The sequence below is a fragment of the Cheilinus undulatus genome, linkage group 22 (genome assembly GCF_018320785.1).
Source record: "Cheilinus undulatus linkage group 22, ASM1832078v1, whole genome shotgun sequence".
NCBI classification, from domain to species: Eukaryota; Metazoa; Chordata; class Actinopteri; order Labriformes; family Labridae; genus Cheilinus; species Cheilinus undulatus.
In genome coordinates, this window is record NC_054886.1 from 25,646,559 (window position 1) to 25,669,225 (window position 22,667).

At 38.6% G+C, this 22,667-nt stretch overlaps 3 protein-coding genes across 3 annotated transcripts; all 3 read right to left on the minus strand.

Moving 5' to 3' along the window:
• Window positions 1-4,961: 4,961 nt before the first annotated feature.
• On the minus strand, window positions 4,962-7,177 carry LOC121504303 (complement C1q-like protein 3). Its single transcript, XM_041779016.1, has 4 exons — window positions 7,144-7,177; window positions 6,549-6,722; window positions 6,339-6,470; window positions 4,962-5,242 (listed from the first exon to the last, which is right to left on the minus strand). Exons 1-4 carry the CDS (start codon window positions 7,175-7,177, stop codon window positions 4,962-4,964), a joined length of 621 nt encoding a protein of 206 aa, XP_041634950.1.
• Window positions 7,178-10,623: 3,446 nt separating this feature from the next.
• Window positions 10,624-11,990, minus strand: LOC121504304 (complement C1q-like protein 3). The gene is made up of 4 exons (XM_041779017.1): window positions 11,872-11,990; window positions 11,765-11,808; window positions 10,991-11,122; window positions 10,624-10,904 (listed from the first exon to the last, which is right to left on the minus strand). The coding sequence occupies exons 1-4, from the start codon at window positions 11,988-11,990 to the stop codon at window positions 10,624-10,626; spliced, it is 576 nt and encodes a 191-aa protein (XP_041634951.1).
• Window positions 11,991-13,641: 1,651 nt separating this feature from the next.
• On the minus strand, window positions 13,642-16,724 carry LOC121504480 (complement C1q tumor necrosis factor-related protein 6-like). The gene is made up of 3 exons (XM_041779281.1): window positions 16,545-16,724; window positions 14,262-14,393; window positions 13,642-14,175 (listed from the first exon to the last, which is right to left on the minus strand). Exons 1-3 carry the CDS (start codon window positions 16,705-16,707, stop codon window positions 13,895-13,897), a joined length of 576 nt encoding a protein of 191 aa, XP_041635215.1. The 5' UTR covers window positions 16,708-16,724; the 3' UTR covers window positions 13,642-13,894.
• Window positions 16,725-22,667: the final 5,943 nt, after the last annotated feature.

Genomic DNA, 22,667 nt, shown 5'->3' on the forward strand with positions numbered 1-22,667 from the left:
GCTAGGGCTAAGCTCACAAAGGAGCTGCATAAACTACGTATCTAAGTTATCTACATAGCTAAGTTAGCCTTAGCTATGTTTTTAAAGCACAAGTTGCTAGAGCTAATTTAGCTATATAATGGAGCTACATTGCAATCAAAGTGATGTAGCCAACATAGCTAGAGCTAAGCTCAAAATCAAGCAATGAAAGCTACATTGATGCCTTATCTACATAGCTACATCAGCTTTGGCTACATTTACTTAAACTCATGTTGCTAAAGCTCAAATTACTAAAGCTGAGTTAACTATATATGTAATGGAGCTACACTGCTAACATGGCGATGTAGCAAATGTAGCTATAGCTAAGCTTACAAGGCAGCTATGTAAGCTACATAGACACCATATCTTTATAGCTACATCAGCTTTAGCTACACTTACTTAAGCTCAAAATGCTAATGCTAAGTTAGCAATATATAATGGAGCTACATTGCTAACATGGTGATGTAGCCAACATAGCTAGAACTAAGCTCACAATTAAGCAATGTAAGCTACATAGATACCATATCTACATAGTGACATCAGCTTTAGCCCACTTACTAAAGCTCATGTTGCCAAAGTTCAAATTCCCAATGCTGAGTTAGCTATATATGTAATGGAGCTACATTGCTAACGTGGTGATGTAGCTAATGTAGGCAGAGCTAAGTCCACAAAGCAGCTATGTAAGCTACACAAATACCTTATCTACATAGCTACATCAGCTTTAGCTACATTTACTAAAGCTCATGTTGCTAATGCTAAGTTAGCTATATACGTAATGGAACTACATTGCTAACATGGTGATGTAGCTAAAGTAGCTAGAGTTAAGTCCACAAAGCAGCAATGTAAGCTACATAGATACCTACCTACATAGCTACACCAGCTTTAGCTACATTTACTAAAGCTCACACTGCTAAAGCTATCTTAGCTGAACTGGCTTATTTTGGTAACATTAATTATGTAGCTAGCATAGGTTTGTTAGCTTAAGCTAAAGTTAGTCACCCTTTATTTTAGTACTTCTAAGCCAGGTCTATACACATTTCGTCCTGGATTAGTCCTCTGACCTTATCTATTTTTTGTGAAATATTTCTTAGTCTGTAATGTTTGCAATGTGGTTATTTTATAAATGTAACCGCCAGACTTTGTTTATGAATAAAGTCAAATTAAAAAAACAAAATCTACAACTGGAAGCATTGCACCTGCAAATTAAATAATTGACATGTCTTTATTATAAATATATATACACATATCAAATATATATTTATTCTCATTTCTATGAGATAGTGGATTTTTGTTTTAAGCAGTAAGTCATAATCTTCAATGTTAAAACAAAAAGTCTATTTCCGTTTGTGCATGATGAATCTACAACCCGAATTCCAAAAATATTGGGCCACTGTTTAAAATGTGAATGAAACAGAATGGTGTTATTTGCAAATCTCAAAAACCCATATTTTATTCACAAAAGCACAGTGTTTTTTAAAGTGAGTGTCTTTTTAGAAGCACTAGTACAAACCCATAAAAAACAAGAGGAAACTAATGCTTGCCTTACCTATCACCTTACATGGAAGTTTTAACACTTAAGCCAAAGAGGAAATGAGTAAGAGTGACAGTATATGAAAACATCATTGGTGAGTAAATACAGTGGAAACACAGAAAAAGAAATTGTGTAATCACCTTCAGCATGCCCACACTTGAGGAGAGAATTCATCACTAAAAATAAAGATTGATACCGTTAGATATTAGTCTATCATCAAAAATTACCACTATGAAAACTTTCATTACAGTTTCTCAAAGGACACCCACACCAAGGAAATATTACATTTACAATCTACAGTTTAAGTTTTTGACTGTTCAGGTTTCATCATTTAAACACAGAAACTCACCGAATAAGCGAAGTTATAATAAAGCTTTAACAGGCACACTTATAAAAGGACTGCTCAGTTTCATTAATCTGTATCAGTCAGAAATAAAGTTTCTGATATACTCACAGTAAAAACACAACACACAGAGCAAAGTGTGTCCCATCTCCACATCCAGCTTTGACACTGTGTCACTCATCCTCTCTGAAACCTTTAAAGCTTCGTACGCCAGGAGGAGGTGACTGGGGGTGGGGAGGTATAGTAAGCCTTATACTCTTATACAGGAGAATATCATCCTATTTCACCTGTTCATACACGACCCTCCAGGCCCATAATACCCATGTTAGATTGGCTCTAAAAGCCTGTTCAAAAGCAGATTTTTGCAATGTAAAAATGAGGCGTAGAGACATTATCTTCATAACTTTCTCCACATTTAATGTTACCTATAAAATATATATGAAAAACAATCTGAAATGCAGACTTACCAGTCAACAGGACACTTTTTTTATTTTAGGCCAGTTGATGTCAGACGAGCTGGGGTACACAGAAGTCAGCGGTGCTTCTGGATGATGTTGGTATTTGGTTTTCACTTTGCATGGTGGAGTCTTAACTCACATTTATAGATGCAGTGACACGCTGGGTTAACTGACAATGGTTTTTCAAAGAGTTCCCAAACCCAAGTTGTAGTATCCATCACAGAATGATGCCAGTTTTATGTACTGTAGATCCGGGGTTCTCAATCTTTTCAGCCACAGACCCCCAAAATAAAGGTGCCAGAAAGTGGGGACCCCCACTGTTCCTGAAGGTGGTTGAACAGCCGTGCACAATGAAGCATAGTCATGTGTAGACAAGGCCGTCCATAAGGGGGATAAAGAGGAGAGCTTCTTGGGGCCCATGGAAGTCAGCAAAATCATGGTCCACTGTACGATTAAGCTATGATATCTATATTTTATATTTTTACCTGAATAATAACCAATCTTATCAAATAAACAAACATCGTTTTTATTCAGGTATGCCATAGTACATAGCCTTCTTAAAAATAATCAGTTTTCTTAAAAACAGAGTTGAATGGGTTAAAATGGCAAAAAAAAAAATTGACCAGACAGTGGTGAAATTGGATTTTAAAAGTAGCAGAAATTGAATTAAACTGGCAAAAAAAAAAAAAAAAAAAAATTAAAGGAGGAAAATAGTGGCAAAAACAGGCATAAACATTGGTAAAGGGGTTATCAGTAGCAAATTAAAGTGGCAGAAATCAATTAAACTGGAAAAAAAATGCCAAACAAATTGCATAATTTGGTTAGAATGGGCAAGAATGGGTTTAAAAATCCATGAAAAAGGGTAAACAGTGGCAATAATGGGTCAAGAGAAGCACCAATAGGTGTAAAGTGACAAAAAAGTTTTAGAAGTTGCAAAACTGGCAAATTGGTTGTGAAAATGGTTTAAATTCGACAAAGAGCTTAAAAGTGAAAGAAATGGGCAGAAAAGATGATGAAATGGGATTGAAAGTAAAAGAAATTGGTTTAAAATGGCACAAATGTTTAAAAAGTAGGGGAAAATGGTAGGTAAAGTGATGAAAACTTGGTTTAAAGTTGGCACAATTTGTGTAAAGTAGCAAAAACAGGTAAAAAGAGGCAAAAATGCATGCAAAATGCACAAAACTGATGAAAAGTGTCAAATAATACTTGCAAAAGTAGGGCGGGAAACGTGGTTAAAAAATGGCCGAATAAATACTTTCAACATCAGAACTCAATAATGGTTTGACACACTATTCAGCTCCAAATTTAAGTAAATATTAGCCAGGATGCTGGCAACAATGCTACTGATCCTACACACAAACATTGATATGATCAATAAATCATAACTGGGGGTGTAGTATCATCACACATTACCGGTTTACCTACTTAGCTGCGGAATATTCCAGGTATATTTCGAGCATTTCATAACTTCCCAAGGCTTTTCTGACATGTGTCTTAACTTTTTTGGAACATATTGTAGGCATCAAACTTAGAATGTGTGTATATTTTCTGAATAAATGTTGTTGACCGTTAAATACTCCTGTGTGTGCTGTGAACTTGTAGATCATTGTTTTCTGGTTTTACTACTGTTGCACATGGCATCCCAACTATTTTGGGACTGGGGTATTCATGAAGGTAGATTCATTTTGAAATACCAGATCAATAAATTAGGTTTCATTTGTGCAAGTAAGTGATTAAATTTTTAACTAATATAGTTAACACTTCAAATACAGTTATGTTGAACTGTATTAATGTGGCGGCAGTGTGTCATAAAGAGGAGGGAGGGCAGTGATAAAGAGCGATAAGAAATACAGACAGCTGTGAAGTAAAATGAGACACATAGGTCAAATTTCTGTGACTTTTTATTGTAAATAAAGTCTTCAAAGTGCATAGAATAGCTTCAAAAATAGAGATTTTTATAAGTAAAAAAAAATGGGAAAGTAATTATGAATAACTTCTGAGTTCTGGGCTGTGCACTGAAAGGATATGTTCGTTTGCACATGGTAGAAAGCTCAATTCCAAGGGACGCTATCTAATAAAACCCTGCTTTGCATTTAACCATGCAACATAAAATGACAAAAAAAAGCTTCTTTAACAATGGTGGGCACTGAATCCATCAAAAGCAATAACAAAATGTTTATACAATAATTTATATTAATACAGAAGAGAAAGTCATACAGTACTGTTTTGGGATTATGGCATGATGATTAAATACAGAACAGGAAACTAAGATTAAAATTCCTACAGGATCACCAAAATTGACAGAAGACTATTAAACTGATGTCTGATCTGATGAGTCTCAGTTTCTGCTTTCAAATTGGTCACATTATACAAGCCTGCCAGACCTGCAACAACCGTGGTAAATTCAAAGTCACTTAAATCCCCTTCTTCCACATTCTGATGCTGTTGGAACTCAGCAGATTGTCCTGACCGTGTCTGCATGCTTAAATGCATTGGCTGATTTGATTAGCTGGTCAGATTTTTGTGTTAATGAGCTTTTGAACAGGTGTACCTAATAAATCGGCTGTTTAGTGAAGTTGTAATTGACACATTCATGCAGGGGTACTGATTCTCACATGTGAGTGACCAAAGAACCGCTGAAAGTTGTAACGTAGTCGCCTCCAAAGACGTGAGTGCTTGCAGTGAGGCGCATATAAACCTGGTCTCCTGGCTGAAGCTGAAGAAAAATGGCGTTTCCTCCGTTGTCAGCCATGTCGTGTTCTGTATGGAAATCCAAGCTCAGGAATGTCACCTGGGAGTTTTTCATGAGCACTACATGTGTGGTTAGTTCCCCTCCAGTGAGAAAAAAGAAGGTAAAGTAATAAACACCTGCAACAGGTGCTGTGAAGATACCTGTAGAAAAAAACAGAATATTAAAGACTTTTTAGGTTACATATTCATCAAGTAAAAGGAAACCAGAGCTGTACTCTTCAGATTTTTGCTGGTTTACAGAATTTGTACTGTTATTCTGCTACATGAATTTATTTTATCTTTTTATTGTATAACACTGGGCTGTTTTATCCTGCTGAATTTTCATACTTTGTGGGTTAGGGAAGGGATGAAGGATACATTCAACTGCCCTATCAGCAGTGGCTCACGGATGGCTTGGAGTAGGAACTGAAGGGCAATAGTCCCACAATATTTACATGCAGTTTCTTGAAGATTGGAGAACCTCTTCCCATCTTCACCTCTAAGAGACTCTGCCTCTCTAATATGCTCTTTGTATACCCAGTCATACTGAATCGTTGCCAATTAATCTATTTAATTGCAAATGCCCCTTGGCTATCTTTCATTAGCACCACTGACTTTTGCAGCCTTTTTTGCCCTGTCCCTACATTTTTTAAGACATTTTGCTGCCATTAAATTCATGAGTTATTATTTTTCATTTTTCAATGGCAAAATGTCTCACTTTCAGATCTGATATCTTTTTGGTTCACTTGTAAACAAAATACATAGGTTTATGAGATTTTCAATCTTTTTTGGAATTGGGGCTGTACCTATAGGACCTTTAGAGTCAATGAGTGTTTAATTCAAGGCTATTTTTGTTTGCACTGATTAAAGAATTTTGATCCAATGAGTTACTGAATGAAGAAAGCTAAAATCCAGCTGGTTAAGTCCGTTCTAATGGTTAGGTTTAGGTTAAGGGCCAGGGGGTATGTCCACCACCATCCACCTGATCTTTAGGCATCCAGGATTCAAGATAGGATTAGGGTTAGTCTGTGGGCCAACTGGGGACAAAAGTTTGAAATTAGCTACAAGCCCAATGCATGCTTTGCTCCAAAACTTTGTTAAACTGCATCATCCCTATCAAAGAAAGCTGCACTGGGACAAAAAACTGAGTATTTTCTTGAGTTTAGCCCCTTAGTTGAACACGATCAAACACTTTCTGCAGCCTCTTCAAACCTGTGTATGTTAGAAGTGTAAAAAATGAAGGTAACTTGAGTTTTACCTGTGACTGGGTCGTAGGCGTTGCCGATGTTTGTGATCACCGTTTTGTAGATTAGGATTGTGTCCGTCTCAAAAGGTCCGATTGGTATGTCCCCTCCTCCTGCTGCTGCACTGAAGATCACCTTGGTTCTTTCTGAGTCAAACAGAATCAGTCAGGTTAAAAATGTGTTCAATTAGTTTTGCATATTCATATACAGAAACCTCACTTTACCTTTGTTTTTCAGTTCAAGAATCTGATCCTCGCTGTCCTGTAGCCTGGTTTCACTTTCCTGCAGCCTCGTTTCCAAAGCTTTGACTTTTTCTGTCATGGCACCAAACTCTTTCAGCAGTTTACACATATTAGGAAAACATAACCGTGTTTCAACAGCATCACCATCATCCTGGGCTGAAGTCGAGGCACATAACAGCAGAAAACAGAGTATCAAGGAGTTCATCATAGTTGATTCAAGAAAAACTTAAACTGTGAGCGCTGGGATCCTTCTTCTTGGTTATATGTTGTGTCATGTTAATGTTTAACATCCTGTTTCACATGTCTCTTTATCACATTATTATCAGAAACATGGCCTCAATCTTTAGTGAAGCTCAGAAAACAGCAATAAGGAAATATTAATGCATTTTATTAGCTGTTAACAACAGGCAATACAAATGTTTTAACAGCACTTTTACTCACATGGCAGTTAGGACTTAAGATTAAGAGAAAAACACAGCAATAAATGAACTGCAAACAGATTTCATGAAAGCAACAGTGTTTTAGTGATTCTTCATGTGTTAACAGCCACCAGATGGCAGTGTGATCATAAAATTACAATCCAGTGCAACATCCATGTCATACTGGATCATCCTCAAATAAGAAGAGAAAAATAACATTCACTGATGTTATTTGCCTGGTAGTTGTATAAGCAAAAATAACCATTTTTGTTGATATTTACAAGGCATCAGCTGTACATGTTGCAAGTACAACTGTACCAGTCCTGTGCTTCACTGTAAAAGGTGAAATATTCAGTTTTGGAGTTTTAAGTGGAAACAACAGTCCTATCTCAGATGGAAATTGTTTCTTCTTTTATTCTCAGTGTTTCCAAGTTTCTGGCCCTTGGGACATCCACAGCAACCCTACTATCCACCCACTGGGTACCCTAGGCTGTGCTTACTAACCACATCCACCCCTAACTAATACCCCAGCCAGCATGTCCATGTGGGCCCCATATGGGTTATATGCGGATTCTTGCAATTGCCCATGTTTACTACAAGTAGGATCTATCTTGGATCTCTAGATGGGGCTTATATGGGTCTCATATGGGCTGATCCAGACTTGCAGTTCACATGGGCAATCACAGGTGGGGCCAACATGGAACCCATGGACAAACCCACATGGGACCCACATGGGAGCCGGCATATAATCCATATGGGGCCCACATGGACATGCTGGCTGGGTAAATAAATAACTCTAGCTTGAAAAGCACTTTTCTAGTCATCTGAATAATCAAAGTGTTTTTTTATTATATATATTTTCTTTAAGCACTGTATATACAGTGCTTAACAAATTTTTTAGACCACCACCCAAGTATTTGATCCGTCAATGCTGTCAAAAATTGGGTTAAAGAAGCAAAAATTGGGATAACAGTGTCAAAAAGGTCAAAGAAGGGCAGAGGAGGGTAAAAATGGGTGAAAAGCAGTTAAAATGTAGCAAACAGGTTTAACCCATTAAAGCCTGAAAACACAAATTATAGCCAGAAAATTCTAACGTTTTAGAACTTAAATGTTTATTTCACTTTCTACTGAAATCCAAAAAATGTAAATTTCCATAAAATTTAACATATATATTTTTGTATCTCATTTGATACTTAAGGTGTTTTTGGTAACTGATATAATAATAAACTTTATTTATATAGCACTTATCAAAACACAGTTTCAAAGTGCTTTACAAAATGCATAGAATAAAACCAGATAAACAGGGACAGATTAAAAACAAGAACGAACAACAGTAAAAAGGGGATGATGAATACACATAATAAAAATGCAATAAATATATTATGGAGGGGGTGAGATAAGTAGTTTAAATAGCACCCAAGATAAACAAGGATTTTCACTTTTAAGAAAAAGCCTTCCTAAATAAATAAGTTTTAAGCTTAGATCCCAGAAAACTGGGAGCGAGTCGGTCAGCCTTATATCAGCCTGGTAGGGAGTTCCAGAGTTTAGGGGTTTTAATGGCAAATGCCCAGTCACCTTTGGTAGCCAGTCTGGACCTGGGAACGGCGAATGAAGGGGCTCTTAGGGATCTCAGATTGCGATTTTGCGTATAGGGAGTTAAGAGCTCAGTGATATATGGAGGGGCCAGATGGTGTTGTGCTTTAAATGTTAATAAAAGGATTTTATATTCCACTTAAGGGCATTTTTATCTTTTATCAGATTGTATTCAGGATTTTTTTTTAAGTAATTTATGATCATATTGATTAGATAGAGGTGTCATAAAAGTATATATCAAATATGATAAAATAGGCTTTAAGGGGTTAAGGTGTCAAAAAGGGGCAAAATGGGCAAAGAGTTGCTGTAATGGGTTAGAGATAACCTGACATGCCAGATGGATGTGTTTCACACATCCATCTGGTAAAGCTTCAATATGAAAGGTTTGAGAAAAGGCAGAGGATTTGAAAAAAACTTGGAGTGTGATTGGATGAACGTTCTGTCTGTCACATCTCCACAGGCCATACAGAGCAACAAAACACGTGAAGTAGTAGCTATCTAGCGGCTTGCGCTGCTACCAAGGTTTAACGCGAAACATGGCGACTATAGACATGTTAGTACTTGACTTTTGTCGTTTTTGAAAAGAAAACAACTCTCTGCTGATCTTTGTTCTTCTTTTCATGAAGACATGTCATCAAGTTCTGATAAAACTGGTGCTTTAGCAGCATCCACACTAATCTCTTCCTCCATAACTGCACCAGCTCTTGCTGCTGCTTGTTTGCGTAACTACACTGCTGAAAGTACTGCCCCTCGTCGCTGATTGGTCCTGTCGCTGGCTAACCGGGCCCAAACGGTTCACACGGGTGCTTAACAAGATGGATTCGCCAGTGAAAAACAAGGAAACGGGCATATCTATCTGCTTTGCAAGGTTAGGTTAGAGAGGAATTAACGGGCAAAAATAGCAAAATAGTGAGAAATACAGGAGACTAAAGTTGTGAAATGGGGTTAAAAGTAATACAAAAAATATTCAAATTGCTCAAATGTGGAAAAATTGGGCAAAAATGGGTGGAGACAGTGGTGAAAAGGGCTTTAAAAATGGCACGAATAAGTCATTTGAACACCAGAACCGGAGCTTGACATGTTTCAGGCCCAACATGAGGTAAATATTAGGATGACACTAGCACTTATGCTACTGGTCCAGCACACATGCATTGATAATAAGCCAGGAGGGCTCAATCACTGTTTTTTAGGGCCTGGCTAATTCTGTGGGCAGTACCTGTACATAACCTGTAACCAGTGTAAGCAGGGCTTGGAGAGGAGCTTCCAGTGGTAAAGAGACATAAGTGAATAAGAAGAAATTAATTCAGCCACACAGAGAGGAGTCATGGTTGTTAAAGGCTGCCCCAGAAAACAGCAGAAAATCAGTGCCAGCAGTGTGATGGTATTCATACAGTTATCACACAAGTGTTGTAGTACTTGAGAACGGTCTTGGTCTTGAGACGGGTCTCAAAACCACATTTTGAATGTCTTGGTCTTGTCTCAATCTCAGACTGGCCAGACTCTGGATTATTCATCAAGACCGGTCAAGACCAGCACTGATCTGCTGTTCTTTAACTTCATTAATGTGATAATAAGGAGAAGAACTTGCTAAAACAACAAATAGCTAGACTCTTCAGTGGCTTTAAAATACATATGAGGATTTATTTTTTACAAGAAGTTGAACAAAATTGTTAAGATTTGAGATTTTTACATGTTGTGCTTTGAAAGAGATGCAGACAGTTTGTTTTTATCTGTCAAGTTTATTCAAAAGAAAACTAAAATTAAAGAGAGACTGCTCTCTAACTGTTCCACCTTGTCATGTTTTTATTATAGATTTTTATGGTCTAGGTCTTAGTCTCGGTCTCAGTCTTGACTCAGTCTCGACCCCCAAAAGTCTTGGCCTCGTCTTGGTCTTGGTGCACAACACACATAAATATCATCACATGCCTTAAAACATTTTCTTTTTGCCTTACCATTCAAATATTAATGTTATTTTTTTTCAAGAAATTTTGAAATATAGTGGCAATAAATACATTTATGTAGGGAAGAACGACAGAGTGCTGATTTTACATTTGAGTGACCAAAAATCCACTAAAAGTCGTATGGTAGTCTGATCCCCAAACCCACGTACTTGCACCCAAACGCACGTACACCTGGTCTCCTGGTTGCAGCTGCAGAAACACAGAGTTTCCCCCATCATCATTTGGATCAGGGTTTGATCTAAGTTCAGTTGTCTGGACCATCAGCTGGGAGTTCTTGTAGAGTGACAGATATGCTCCATGTAACCCTCCAGCATGATAAAAAATGTTGAAGTAGTAGACACCTGAAACAGGTGCAGTGAAGATACCTGTGGAAATAACAGATGAGAGACTTTCAAGGTTTCAGAGTTTCACACAGAGATCAGATTCATGAGCACAGACTGTGAAATTATACCTGTGGCTTCATTGTAGGCGTTACTGATGTTCATAATCACCCTTCTGTAGATTAGTGTTCTATCTGTGTTGAAAGGTCCAACATGAATGAGTCCTTCTCCGATTGCTGCACTGAAAATCACTTTGGTTTCTTCTGTTTGAAAAAGTAAACCAATCGTATTGATTAGTAAATAAATTTTTAAAAAATCTAAACTCATCTGATAAAATGACAGCATATGGAGTTTTGTTGTTGATCTATGAAGGCATTCTGTTTTTCTCCACATTCTCTGTGTAATTTAGAGACACCTAGCGGTGTAAACATGTACTGTGCTTGCTGTTGAGAGTACATGCAGCAGTTTTCAACCACTTTTCAACCTTTTCTCACATGAAGATCAAAGTCTGTGAGTACTTTTGTGTATATATCATGTAACTTTACACTGCTGCGTAGATTTTGTAAAGGCTTTTCTTCGTTTTCTGTTCTTTTGTGCAGAATTGTTAAAGACGCTAACTGCAGTTAGATTTTGCCATTTAAAAACAATGCAAACATTAGCTTGGATGGCCAATATGCTTCTTATCTATAGCCGTTTACTTTCTTGTGTGACTGCTATGTGCTACAGTGAGTTGTTTTACGATGTGCATGAGCACTTTGTGATGAAATTATTATTTAATGTTTTACAAAAAATGAGAAGAATCCATACTAAAGCCCTTCACACAGCTCCAGTTTCTTTGGTCTTTATTCTCCGGATGAGATGTTAGCTATCTGCTTAGCTGTTTTGAATACAATTCAACTTCCTACCTTTGTTTTTTAGTTCAAGAATCTCATTTTCACTGTCCCGTAGCCTGGCCTCACTGTCCCGTAGCCTGGCCTCACTGTCCCGTAGCCTGGCCTCACTTTCGTCCAGCCTCCTTTCCATGGCTTTCACTTTTTCTGTCATGGCACCAAAGTCTCTCAGGAGGTCACACATATCTGGAAAGCATGATCTTGTTTCAACAGCGTTGGTATCATCCTGGGCTGAAGTCATTCCACTAAACAGCAAAAAGAAACCCCACAAAAAGACAGAAGTCATCATTGAAGTTGATTCAAGAACAGCTCACCTGAACAATAATGGAAATGATCTCTTATTCTTGGTTATATTCATGACTTTATGACAACCTGTTAATATTAAACAGGCCATCTGAAACGTGACTTTAATAGGTCAGAGTGTTATCAAGCTTTTTAGATAAAGCTCAACGAAGCACAGTAAGAAAATACTGACACATTTACTGGGAGTCTTAATAAAAATTTGCCAGCCTGGAAGTTTGGATTTCAGGCCAAAACAGCTCAAATAATGGTGTTAATGGAGTTTACAACAAAGGCCAGATAAAAAGCCAAGCAAGCTTTAATGTGTTTCGTAATGAGAGACTTGCCGCTCTAGAGAGATCACTTGAGGGCTGTAGTGATGGCTGTCCTTCTAGAAATTTGTCCCTTCTCCACACAGGATCTCTGGAGCTCAGTCAGAGTGACTATCAGGTTCTTTGTCAACTCTCTTACTAAGGCCCTTCTCCCCCATTGTTCAGTTTGGATGGGTGACCCGCTCTTGCAAGAGTCCTGGTTGTGCCAAACTTCTTCCATTGGAGAATTATGGAGGCCCTGCAACACTGGCATGGCAACAGGAAAGCAGAGAGGGGAGAAGGGGAGACTGTGACTGTAACTGGGGAAATAATACCACCTAAACACTTGAAATCAGACACCAACAAGCAAAAAACGGAAGCAATAAAGGAGAAACAAGTCCTTACATAGATCTCTTCAGAGAGTGGTAAGTATGCCCAATGGGTTAGTAAATGGCTTCAAGGCTTTCAGTTGGAGACAAAGGCAAATTGAGGATGATGATGAAGAAGAAAGCAGGGACAGAAAGTTCAAGAAAAGAATGATGGAGAAGAAGAGAGTGGGGACAGAGAGCAAGATGAGCAGATGAAGTTTGAGGAAGCAGGATAGAGAGCAAGATAAGGATGATGGAGGAAGAGAAATCAGGATCAGAGAGCAATATGAGGGGATGGTGGAAAAGAAGGCGGGGATAGAGAGCAAGATGAGGATGACGAAGAAGAAGTTGGGGATATAGAGCAAGACGAAGATGATGGAGAAGAAGTTGGGGATAGAGAGCAAGATAAGCAGATGGAGTACAAGAAAGCAGGGATAGAGAGCAAGATGAGGATGATGGAGGAAAAGAAAGTGAGGACAAGAGCAAGATGAGCAGTTGGATTACAAGAAAGCAGGTATAATGAGCAAAATAAGGATGATGGAGGAGAAGAGAGTCGTGACAGAGAGCAAAAAAAGGCTAATAAACACATAAACCAATGTGAAGGAAATTTTATTAAAAGTAAATTTAATTCATCCATAGTTTAAAAAAATGGGTGTATTGATATAGGGAAATTTTATTTAAAAAACACATAGATCTCTGTAAAATGGTGGTGGCTAAAGGGGCCCTGGGTAAAGAGACAAGTGAAATAAGAAAAAATTAATTCAGCCACAAAAAGGGGAGTCATGGTTGTTCAAGACTGCCCAAGAAAACAGCAGAAAATCAGTGACCATAACACAACGGGATTCATACAGTTACCTCACATTAACAAGTCAACGTTTTAACATTTTATTTCACACTGTACTGTCACACAACAGTCTTTTTTTATCAACCCCCCCCCACACACACACACACACACACAAAAACACCAGAAAAAAAAACCAAGACGATCAAACAGTGATGGGCTCTGTTATATTATGTTTAACACGACATGGACTAACACACACAAACATCATTATATGCTTTAAAACATTTTATTTTTTATTTTTGCCTTACCATTCAAATTTTCATTTTATTTTTTTTAAGAATTTTTTTTAAAGATAGTAGCAATAGATACATTTATGTAGGGGAGAATGACAGAGTGCTGATTCTCACATTGGAGTCACCAAAAATCCACTAAAAGTGGTAGTGTAGTCTGATCCCCAAACCCACGTTCTTGCAAATAGGCGCACGTACACATGGTCTCCTGGTTGCAGCTGCAGAAACACAGAGTTTCCACCATTATCATTTGGATCAGTGCTTGATTTATGATCACCTGTCTGGACCATGGGCTGTGAGTTCTTGAAGATCCAAAGATATGCTCCATGTAACCCTCCAGTATGATAGAAAATGTTGAAGTAGTAGACACCTGAAACAGGTGCAGTGAAGATACCTGTGGAAACAACAGATGAGAGACTTTCAACGTTTCAGAGTTTCACACAGAGATCAGATTCATGAGCACAGACTGTGAAATAGTACCTGTGGCTTTATTGTAGGCGTTACCGATGTTCACAATCACCCTTCTGTAGATTAGTGTTCTATCTGTGTTGAAAGGTCCAACATAAATGCGTCCTTCTCCGATTGCTGCACTGAAAATCACTTTGGTTTCTTCTGTTTGAAAAAGTAAATCAATCCTATTGATTAGTAAATAAATTTAAAAAATCTAAACTCATCTGATAAAATGACAGCATGTGGAGTTTTGTTGTTGATCTATGAAGGCATTCTGTTTTTCCCTGCATTCTTTGTGTCTTTTAGAGACACCTAGGGGTGTAAACATGTACTGCGCTTGCTGTTGAGAGCACATGCAGCATTTTCCAACAGGGTTGCCAGGTCTGTGGTTTTCCCGCAGAATTGGGCTACTTTTAACGTACTGCCGCGGGTGGATTTTGTTGTCCGCGGGTTGAGCAGACCCATTTTCTATGTCTTGTCAGTGGCGCATAAAGTGGGTATGCACTATATGCGGCGCAGAGGGGTGCCATGCTATAGGGGCGCCAAAGCGATGGGGGTAAAATTATTTTGAGTCGCCATTTTCTGTATTTAACAGCTGTTTGTGTCTGTGTAAATGATATGATCAAAAACAGAGGCACATCTCTGATTAGGCGCCCCTTCGCTGTTTCCCCCCCACCCCACCCCACCCACACACACATACACACACACACACACTATAGGCACTCCAGTGCGTGCCCCCTTGAGCACGTGGGTGCTTTCATTTGAATCGTGGCTCTTATAAGGCTTACTTTAAAAAAAAAAAAAATCCTCCCGAAATCCTCTACAAAGGTGAAAACTGTCAGCAGCAGCCTAAAGACTGCAACAAGTCATATCAATAAATCTAAGTCCACACAAAGAAGACAGACTTTAACTGCCAAATTCAAATGAAAACTTCTGTATTAATACTGTCGGGTGCACCCAGGATGGACAAACGTGCATAAAAGAGCGCAAAGGACGTCCGCTGACGGCGCGTCTCTTCAGTAAGTCCATAACACCTTCATAAAGGTGTGCTGTCTTGTGTTGAAGCTTCTAATGCCCTCGTTTTAACACATTTCTTCTGTCATTTCCTGCCGATGCTCTCCCATACTCGTATTTGATGATGACTTTTGTGATGCACATCATCATCAACGAGCCAAACACACACGGATCACATCTTAAAATAATGTGAAATTGAGTAAAACTCGTCCAAACGTGGGTGTTTTATTTGATCTTAAACATGCAAATGATAAATACTGTCAAAAGGGTAGAAACAGAAAATGAAAGCAACAAACTGGCAGGACAGAATGATCTGTGAGGGAGAGCTGCAGGTGTGAGGCAGGGCCGGCTTAAGCCATTTGGAGGCCCAGGGCAAAGAAAAAACATGGGGACCCTCCCCCTTTAGCTAAAAGTATCAAAATTAGAGGAAAAAAATAGCAAGCATTACTTTAAGTGAACAGAGTCACATAACTACAGTTAATGTCCAAATATGAAATATAAATACCCAGAGACCCATAATTCATCAGCTCTTTGAAAAGCTTCTCATACCTCTAAGTAGGTAGTTGCGCCCCTGTGTCTTGTGTATGAGTATTTAAAATCTGTAGAAGAAAAACTACTCTATTTACACTCAAGTACAACTACAACAACCAGCAGAGGCAGGAAAACATGGAACATGGCACACAGACATACACGCCACCCACAGAAAAGCAGAATTTCTGCAGGCACTCAAGCAATATTTGCAGTATGGCAGAGGTTTTAACTGTATTATTTTGAATTTCAGCATTGGGCTTGTTTTTGGGCTAGTTTTTATCGGCCATTGGGCTGTTTTTGTCACACAGACCTGGCAACCCTGGTTTCCAGCCACTTTTCAACCTTTTCTCACGTGACGATCAAAGTCTGTGAGTACTCTTGTGTCTATATAATGTAGGTGCGCTGCTGTGTAGACTTTCTAAAGGCTTTTTTTAGTTTTGTGGTCTTTTGTGCAGAGTTGTCAAAGATGCTAACTGCGATTAGCATTTGCCATTTGAAAACAATGTAAACATTAGCTTAGATGCTAGCTAGGCCTGTATGCCTCTTATTTATAGCTGATAACATTCTTGTGTGATTGCTATGTGCTACATTGAGTTATATTAAAATGTGTATGTGTATGAGCATTTTGTGATTAAATTATTTCGTGTTTTACAAAAAATGGGAGGAAGCCTAAAGCCCTTTACGCAGCTCCAGTTTCTTTGGTCCTCATTCTACAGATAAGATGTTAGCTATCTGCTTAGCTGTTTTGAATACAAATCAGCTTCCTACCTTTGTTTTTTAGTTCAAGAATCTCATTTTCACTTTCCTCCAGCCTCCTTTCCATGGCTTTCACTTTTTCTGTCATGGCACCAAAGTCTCTCAGGAGGTCACACATATCTGGAAAGCATGATCTTGTTTCAACAGCGTTGGTATCATCCTGGGCTGAAGTCATTCCACTAAACAGCAAAAAGAAACCCCACAAAATGACAGAAGTCATCATTGAAGTTGATTCAAGAACAGCTCACCTGAACAATAATGGAAATGATCTCTTATTCTTGGTTATATTCATGACTTTATGACAACCTGTTAATATTAAACAGGCCATCTGAAACGTGACTTTATGAGGTCAGAGTGTTATCAAGCTTTTTAGATAAAGCTCAAGGAAGCACAGTAAGAAAATACTGACACATTTACTGGGAGTCTGAATAAAACTTTGGCAGCCTGGAAGTTTGGATTTCAGGCCAAAAAAGCTCAAATAATGGTGTTAATGGAGTTTACAACAAAGGCCAGATAAAAAGCCAAGCAAGCTTTAATGTGTTTCATAATGAGAGACTTGCCGCTCTAGAGAGATCACTTGAGGGCTGTAGTGATGGCTGTCCTTCTAGAAATTTGTCCCTTCTCCACACAGGATCTCTGGAGCTCAGTCAGAGTGACCATCAGGTTCTTTGTCAACTTTCTTACTAAGGCCCTTCTCCCCCATTGTTCAGTTTGGATGGGTGACCCGCTCTTGCAAGAGTCCTGGCTGTGCCAAACTTCTTCCATTGGAGAATTATGGAGGCCCTGCAACACTGGCATGGCAACAGGAAAGCAGAGAGGGGAGAAGGGGAGACTGTGACTGTAACTGGAGGAATAACACCACCTAAACACTTGAAATCAGACATCAACAAGCAAAAAACAGAAGCAATAAAGGAGAAACAAGTCCTTACATAGATCTCTTCAGAGAGTGGTAAGTATGCCCAATGGGTTAGTAAATGGCTTCAAGGCTTTCAGTAGGAGACGAAGGCAAGATGAGGATGATGATGAAGAAGAAAGCAGGGACAGAAAGTTCAAGAAAAGAATGATGGAGAAGAAGAGAGTGGGGACAGAGAGCAAGATGAGCAGATGAAGTTTGAGGAAGCAGGATAGAGAGCAAGATAAGGATGATGGAGGAAGAGAAATCAGGATCAGAGAGCAATATGAGGGGATGGTGGAGAAGAAGGCGGGGATAGAGAGCAAGATAAGCAGATGGAGTACAAGAAAGCAGGGATAGAGAGCAAGATGAGGATGATGGAGGAAAAGAGTCGTGACAGAGAGCAAAAAAAAGGCTAATAAACACATAAACCAATGTGAAGAAAATTTTATTAAAAGTAAATTTTATTCATCCATAGTTTAAAAATCGGTGTATTAATATAGGAAAAAAATTTTTTTAAAAACTCATAGATCTCTGTAAAATGGCGCTGGCTAAGGGGGGCCTTGGTAAAGACTCATAAGGGAAATAAGAAGAAATTAATGCAGTCACAAAGAAGATGGCAGGCTTGTTAAAGGCTTCCCAAGAAAACAGCAGAAAATCAGTGGCAGTAACATGATGGCATTCATACAGTTATCTCACATTAGCAAATCAGCATTTTAGCATGTTTTTAACACTGTACTGTCACATAACTGTCTATTTTCTTTTTTTTTTTGTAAATTCTGTTTATTAAGTTTTTCACAGAACAAATTAAAACACACAAACAAATAATAATACAGCTACAAGACTGGATAATCCATAAACTAAAATGTTTTGTGACAAAGACGAGAAAATCAAACAAAACACTGTACTTGCAAAGTAACCAAAATTGTGGGGTTCAGACGCTCTCATGTCCATTACTCAAGATCCAAAAATGCTCTAATTGTCTGCTAAATCATTTATTAAGGTACAAATTATAGTCAAGTCCCAACCGTTCCAGTGGCTTCTTCCATTTCTGCAGAAAAAAATGAAACCTTCCATCAACATAGTGTCCAAGCTTTACCAAAGTAACGTCTGAGATCAGAGACTTCCACATAGTAACAGTTGGAGGGTCATCCATGATCCGTTTCACCATTATTGCTTTCCTCGCCATCATCAGAAGAGACAGGACTACATCTTCACTTTTCTTAAGAGAGACAGGAATATTTCCAAGTAGACAAGGAAGTGGATTTACTGACACCTGCTGGCCAATTGATCTGGTCCCTTGATCTCCATATATCGACAGTAATAATAATAATAATAATAATAATAATATCTTAAATTTATATAGCGCCTTTCAAGAAACCCAAGGACGCTTTACAGGAACACATAGACATGGACAAACTATGTGAGGGGTAGGATGAGTGTCAGGGGTGGTTTAGTGAAGACTGGGGTCACTAGCTAAGCCAGGAGGCTAGATGTTAGCCGGAGGACGCTAACAGCTGATTGGCGGCTACGAGCTAACAGCTAATCCTAGAGGAATTACGGTTCACAGGCGTCTGGCTGGGAAAACCTGATGGAAGATCCACAGGTGGTCAGGAGAGAATGCTCAAGATTCGAAGGGGAAAAGCACAGTCGGAGCTCCGGTGGGACACTAGCTAAGACAGGGGGCTAGAGGTTAGCCGGAGGACGCCAACAGCTGTGGGGCGGTGAGTACTTCAGCTGACGACAACACAAGGTTCGTTGTAACAAAGTTAGAGCTAACTGATATAAATCAGCGCTCGACTGGATGGTTTAGCAACAGCAGAACTACAAGAAAATATCGATGTTAAGCGAAAGCAGACAGTTTTCTTAGGATTGTGAAGCGGCGACAAACACGCCAGCGTCCTCACACATCCGGCGCATGCGTAGTAAATATAACACATGAACATCACCATTACACATTTAAGCAAGCTACACCAAGATGTCTTCAACCCTACAAGCTTAGCTTGGTTTAAGTTCAACATCTCAGAGTATAACTATTTTTTTTAATAACAATGTCTTTTAAATGTCTTTCATCACAAACACACCAAAGAAAACAGAAAAAAAATGACAAATAGTGATGGGCTTTGCTAGATCATGTAGCTTTAACATGACATGGAATAACACACACAAATATCAATACATGCTTTAAAACTTTTTTTTCGCCTTACCATTCAAAATTTCATGTTATTTTTTTCAATAAAATTTAAAACATAGTTGCAATAGATACATTTATATAGGGGAGAACAACAGAGTGCTGATTCTTACATTGGAGTGACCTAAAAACCAAATAAAAGCCGTATGATAGTCTGATCCCCAAACAGACAACCTGTTAATGTTAAATAGGCCATTTGATACGTGACTTTAATAGGTCAGAGTGTTATCAAGCTTTTTAGATAAAGCTCAAGGAAGCACGGTAAGAAAATACGACACATTTACTGTAAGTCTTTATAAAACTTTGGCAGTCAGGAAGTGTGGATTTTAGGCCAAAACAGCTCAAATAATGGTGATAATGGAGTTTTCAACAAAGGCCAAATAAAAAGCCAAGCAGGCTTTCATGTGTTTTGCAGTAAGAGACTGAGAGAGAGAAAAGCCAGGAAATGCTCACTTCTATTACATTGCTAAAAGTTTTATTATCCTGAAGTCTGTCTAAGCTCTTACAAGAAAAAATTGTATATTTTGATAATTCTACTGTTTATATTATAGAGTGAAGCATAAATACACCCGAGCAAGGAAATATAAAGAGCTGGGTCTTCTAAAAAAAAGTCCTTTCAGAGATATAAGATAAACATTGTGACATTTCCATGATTGTCAGTCCTAATCAGTCCTCAAAACTAAGCTAAAATTAAATCACTGTCATTCACTGATCGTTGTACAAAGAGTAAGAAAAACATTTTTCCATCCTAGCCAAAGGATTATCCTTCATCACACACCATAAACATGTATTCATCATGTATTCATTCATTTGCATGAGATTTAACACTTAACACTTGCAATTTACTTTGTGAAAGCATTGCATTAATTCATTAGTTCACTTGATTTTGTTTTTATTGCATAATCAACACGGCAGGAAGTGCTGTAATTTGCAAGTACAGCTTATTTTCAATTCTGTAATTTTTTTTTTTTTTTTTTTTTTATTCAGATACACTTACAAACAAAGTCTGGCATCTATATTCATGAAATAGCCACGTTGCAAACATTACAGACTGAGTAAAGTTTTGAAAACAAAATAGAGAATGAGGTCAGAGGTCTAATCTGGGATTAAATTTTGTAAAGACCCATTTTCGAAGTACACAGAAGTTAGCTCGCTTTACTTTCATTAGCTTTAGGTAAAGCTAACATAGCTAGGGTAGCTATTTAATTAACAATACTACATAAGCCAATGTAGCCAAGTTAGCTTTTGCAATGTGAGCTTCAACAAACATAGCTAAAGTTAACGTTGCTATGTGGATAATGTACCTACATATCCTACATAGTTGACATGTGATCTTACCTTTTGCTATGTTAGCTATGTTGTGTCGTAATCCATACCTAAGTTACCTATAGCAATGTGAGCTTTAGTACATACTGATAGGTATAGTTTTAACAAATGTAGCTACATCAAAAACATAGCTTCATAGCTGCTTTGTGAGCTAAGCTTTAGCTCCTATAGCTATTAAGTGCAGTTAGCTACATAGCTGCATTATCAGCTTTCCAATTTTTTTGTTGACATAGCTTTAGCTCCATTAGCAACATAGCACATTTGGCTACATTGTTCTGTTATAAATAGCTACATTAATTTTAGCAACTTGAGCTTTACCACACATTGATTTCTATAGCTTTAACAATCATAGCTAAAGCTAATGTAGCTATGTACATAAATAGCTTATGTAGTGTGTTGTTAGCTAAGCTTTAGCACCATTAGCTACGTAGTGCAGTTAGCTACATAGCTGTGTTGTCTATAGCTAAGTTAGCTTTTGCAACTTGAGTTTAAGCACATACTGATTTTTTGGCTTTTGTGAATGCAGCTTAGGTTAATGTAGCTTCATAGATAACAGTTTATGTAGTTTTTTTGTTACCTTAGCTTTAGCTCCATTAACGATGTAATATAGTTCGCTACATTGTTTTGTTATCTGTAGCTAATTTTGCTTAAGCAACTTAAGCTTTAGCACACATTGATATCTAAAGCTTTAACAACAGATAAATCTAATGTAGCTATCTAATATCTATGTGTTAAGCAAACATGGAAAGCTGACTTACTACTACTAGGTCGTCCTCAGAGGAGCCGGCCATCTCAGCTTCCAGTCATCCCGGTTCTCCATACATCTAGCCAGCTCCTCGGTACTTTGCACTCCTATGTCTTTCTTGAGTACATCCACGTATGTTATCGTGGGACGACCTCGTGACCGTTGACCATGTGTTGGTTCCCATAGTACCAATTTGCTAGCTGGCAGTTCCTGATGTCTTTGGCAGTGTCCTGCTACTCATCCTCCTGGCAGCTATTTTCTCACTCACCCTTGGTGTCACTTTGTACAGATTCTCGTTGGTAACATGTTCTCTCTTGCTGATGTTAAGTACTGCACGCAACATCCTGGTGTAGCACCCAGCTAGAGACTTTTGCAGGGTGGCTTTCAGGGTCCAGCACTCACTGCCACACAGGAGAACAGATTCCACCGTTGCATAGAAGAAGCTGAGCTTGATCTGTTCAGAGAGGCTGGAGCTCCATACACTGGCAATGCCATTCAGGGCCCTCCATGCAAGCGCCTTCCTCACTTTAAGATCTTGCTCAGTCGAGTTGACCCATGAGCCCAGGTATTTGAAGTCCTTTACTTCCTTCAGAGGAGCACTTTCTGTTGTAGTTGTCAGCGGTGGATGCTCCGATGGGATGTTATATGTGATAACCTCGGTTTTCTTGGCATTTAGCCCAAGGCCAACCTTGGTACACTCTGACTCCACTCTGGTCAGGAGCTCCTGTGCTTGTTCCACGTGGTCAGAGAGCAAGCAGATGTCGTCCGCGTATTCCAGGTCTGTCAGGACTACTGTGGAGTATCGGCTCGACCTCCCTGGTGTTAGGGTGAGGCCAAGATCCTGCTCTTGTCCACTGCTGGCCTTCCTGAGGGCATAGTCCAGGACTAAGCTACATAGATAATGTAGATATGTAGTTTATGTAGCTGCTTTGTGAGCTTAGCTTTAGCCTGCTAGCTCCATAGCGCCCCTATCTATGTAGG

Excerpts from the sequence above, each read along its gene's own strand:
- LOC121504480 (XM_041779281.1), bottom strand. The coding sequence starts at position 16,707 with ATGACTTCAGCCCAGGATGATACCAACGCTGTTGAAACAAGATCATGC. Across the intron at positions 14,394-16,544 it reads TCTTGAACTAAAAAACAAAG|AAGAAACCAAAGTGATTTTC; the intron begins GTAGGAAGCTGA and ends TTTTTCAAACAG. Across the intron at positions 14,176-14,261 it reads CGCCTACAATAAAGCCACAG|GTATCTTCACTGCACCTGTT; the intron begins GTACTATTTCAC and ends TTGTTTCCACAG.
- LOC121504304 (XM_041779017.1), bottom strand. The coding sequence starts at position 11,990 with ATGACTTCAGCCCAGGATGATACCAACGCTGTTGAAACAAGATCATGC. Across the intron at positions 11,809-11,871 it reads GTGAAAGCCATGGAAAGGAG|GCTACGGGACAGTGAAAATG; the intron begins GCTGGACGAAAG and ends CAGTGAGGCCAG. Across the intron at positions 11,123-11,764 it reads TCTTGAACTAAAAAACAAAG|AAGAAACCAAAGTGATTTTC; the intron begins GTAGGAAGTTGA and ends TTTTTCAAACAG.
- LOC121504303 (XM_041779016.1), bottom strand. The coding sequence starts at position 7,177 with ATGATCCAGTATGACATGGATGTTGCACTGGATT. Across the intron at positions 6,723-7,143 it reads CATGGATGTTGCACTGGATT|CCCAGGATGATGGTGATGCT; the intron begins GTAATTTTATGA and ends CCTCGACTTCAG. Across the intron at positions 6,471-6,548 it reads TCTTGAACTGAAAAACAAAG|AAAGAACCAAGGTGATCTTC; the intron begins GTAAAGTGAGGT and ends TGTTTGACTCAG.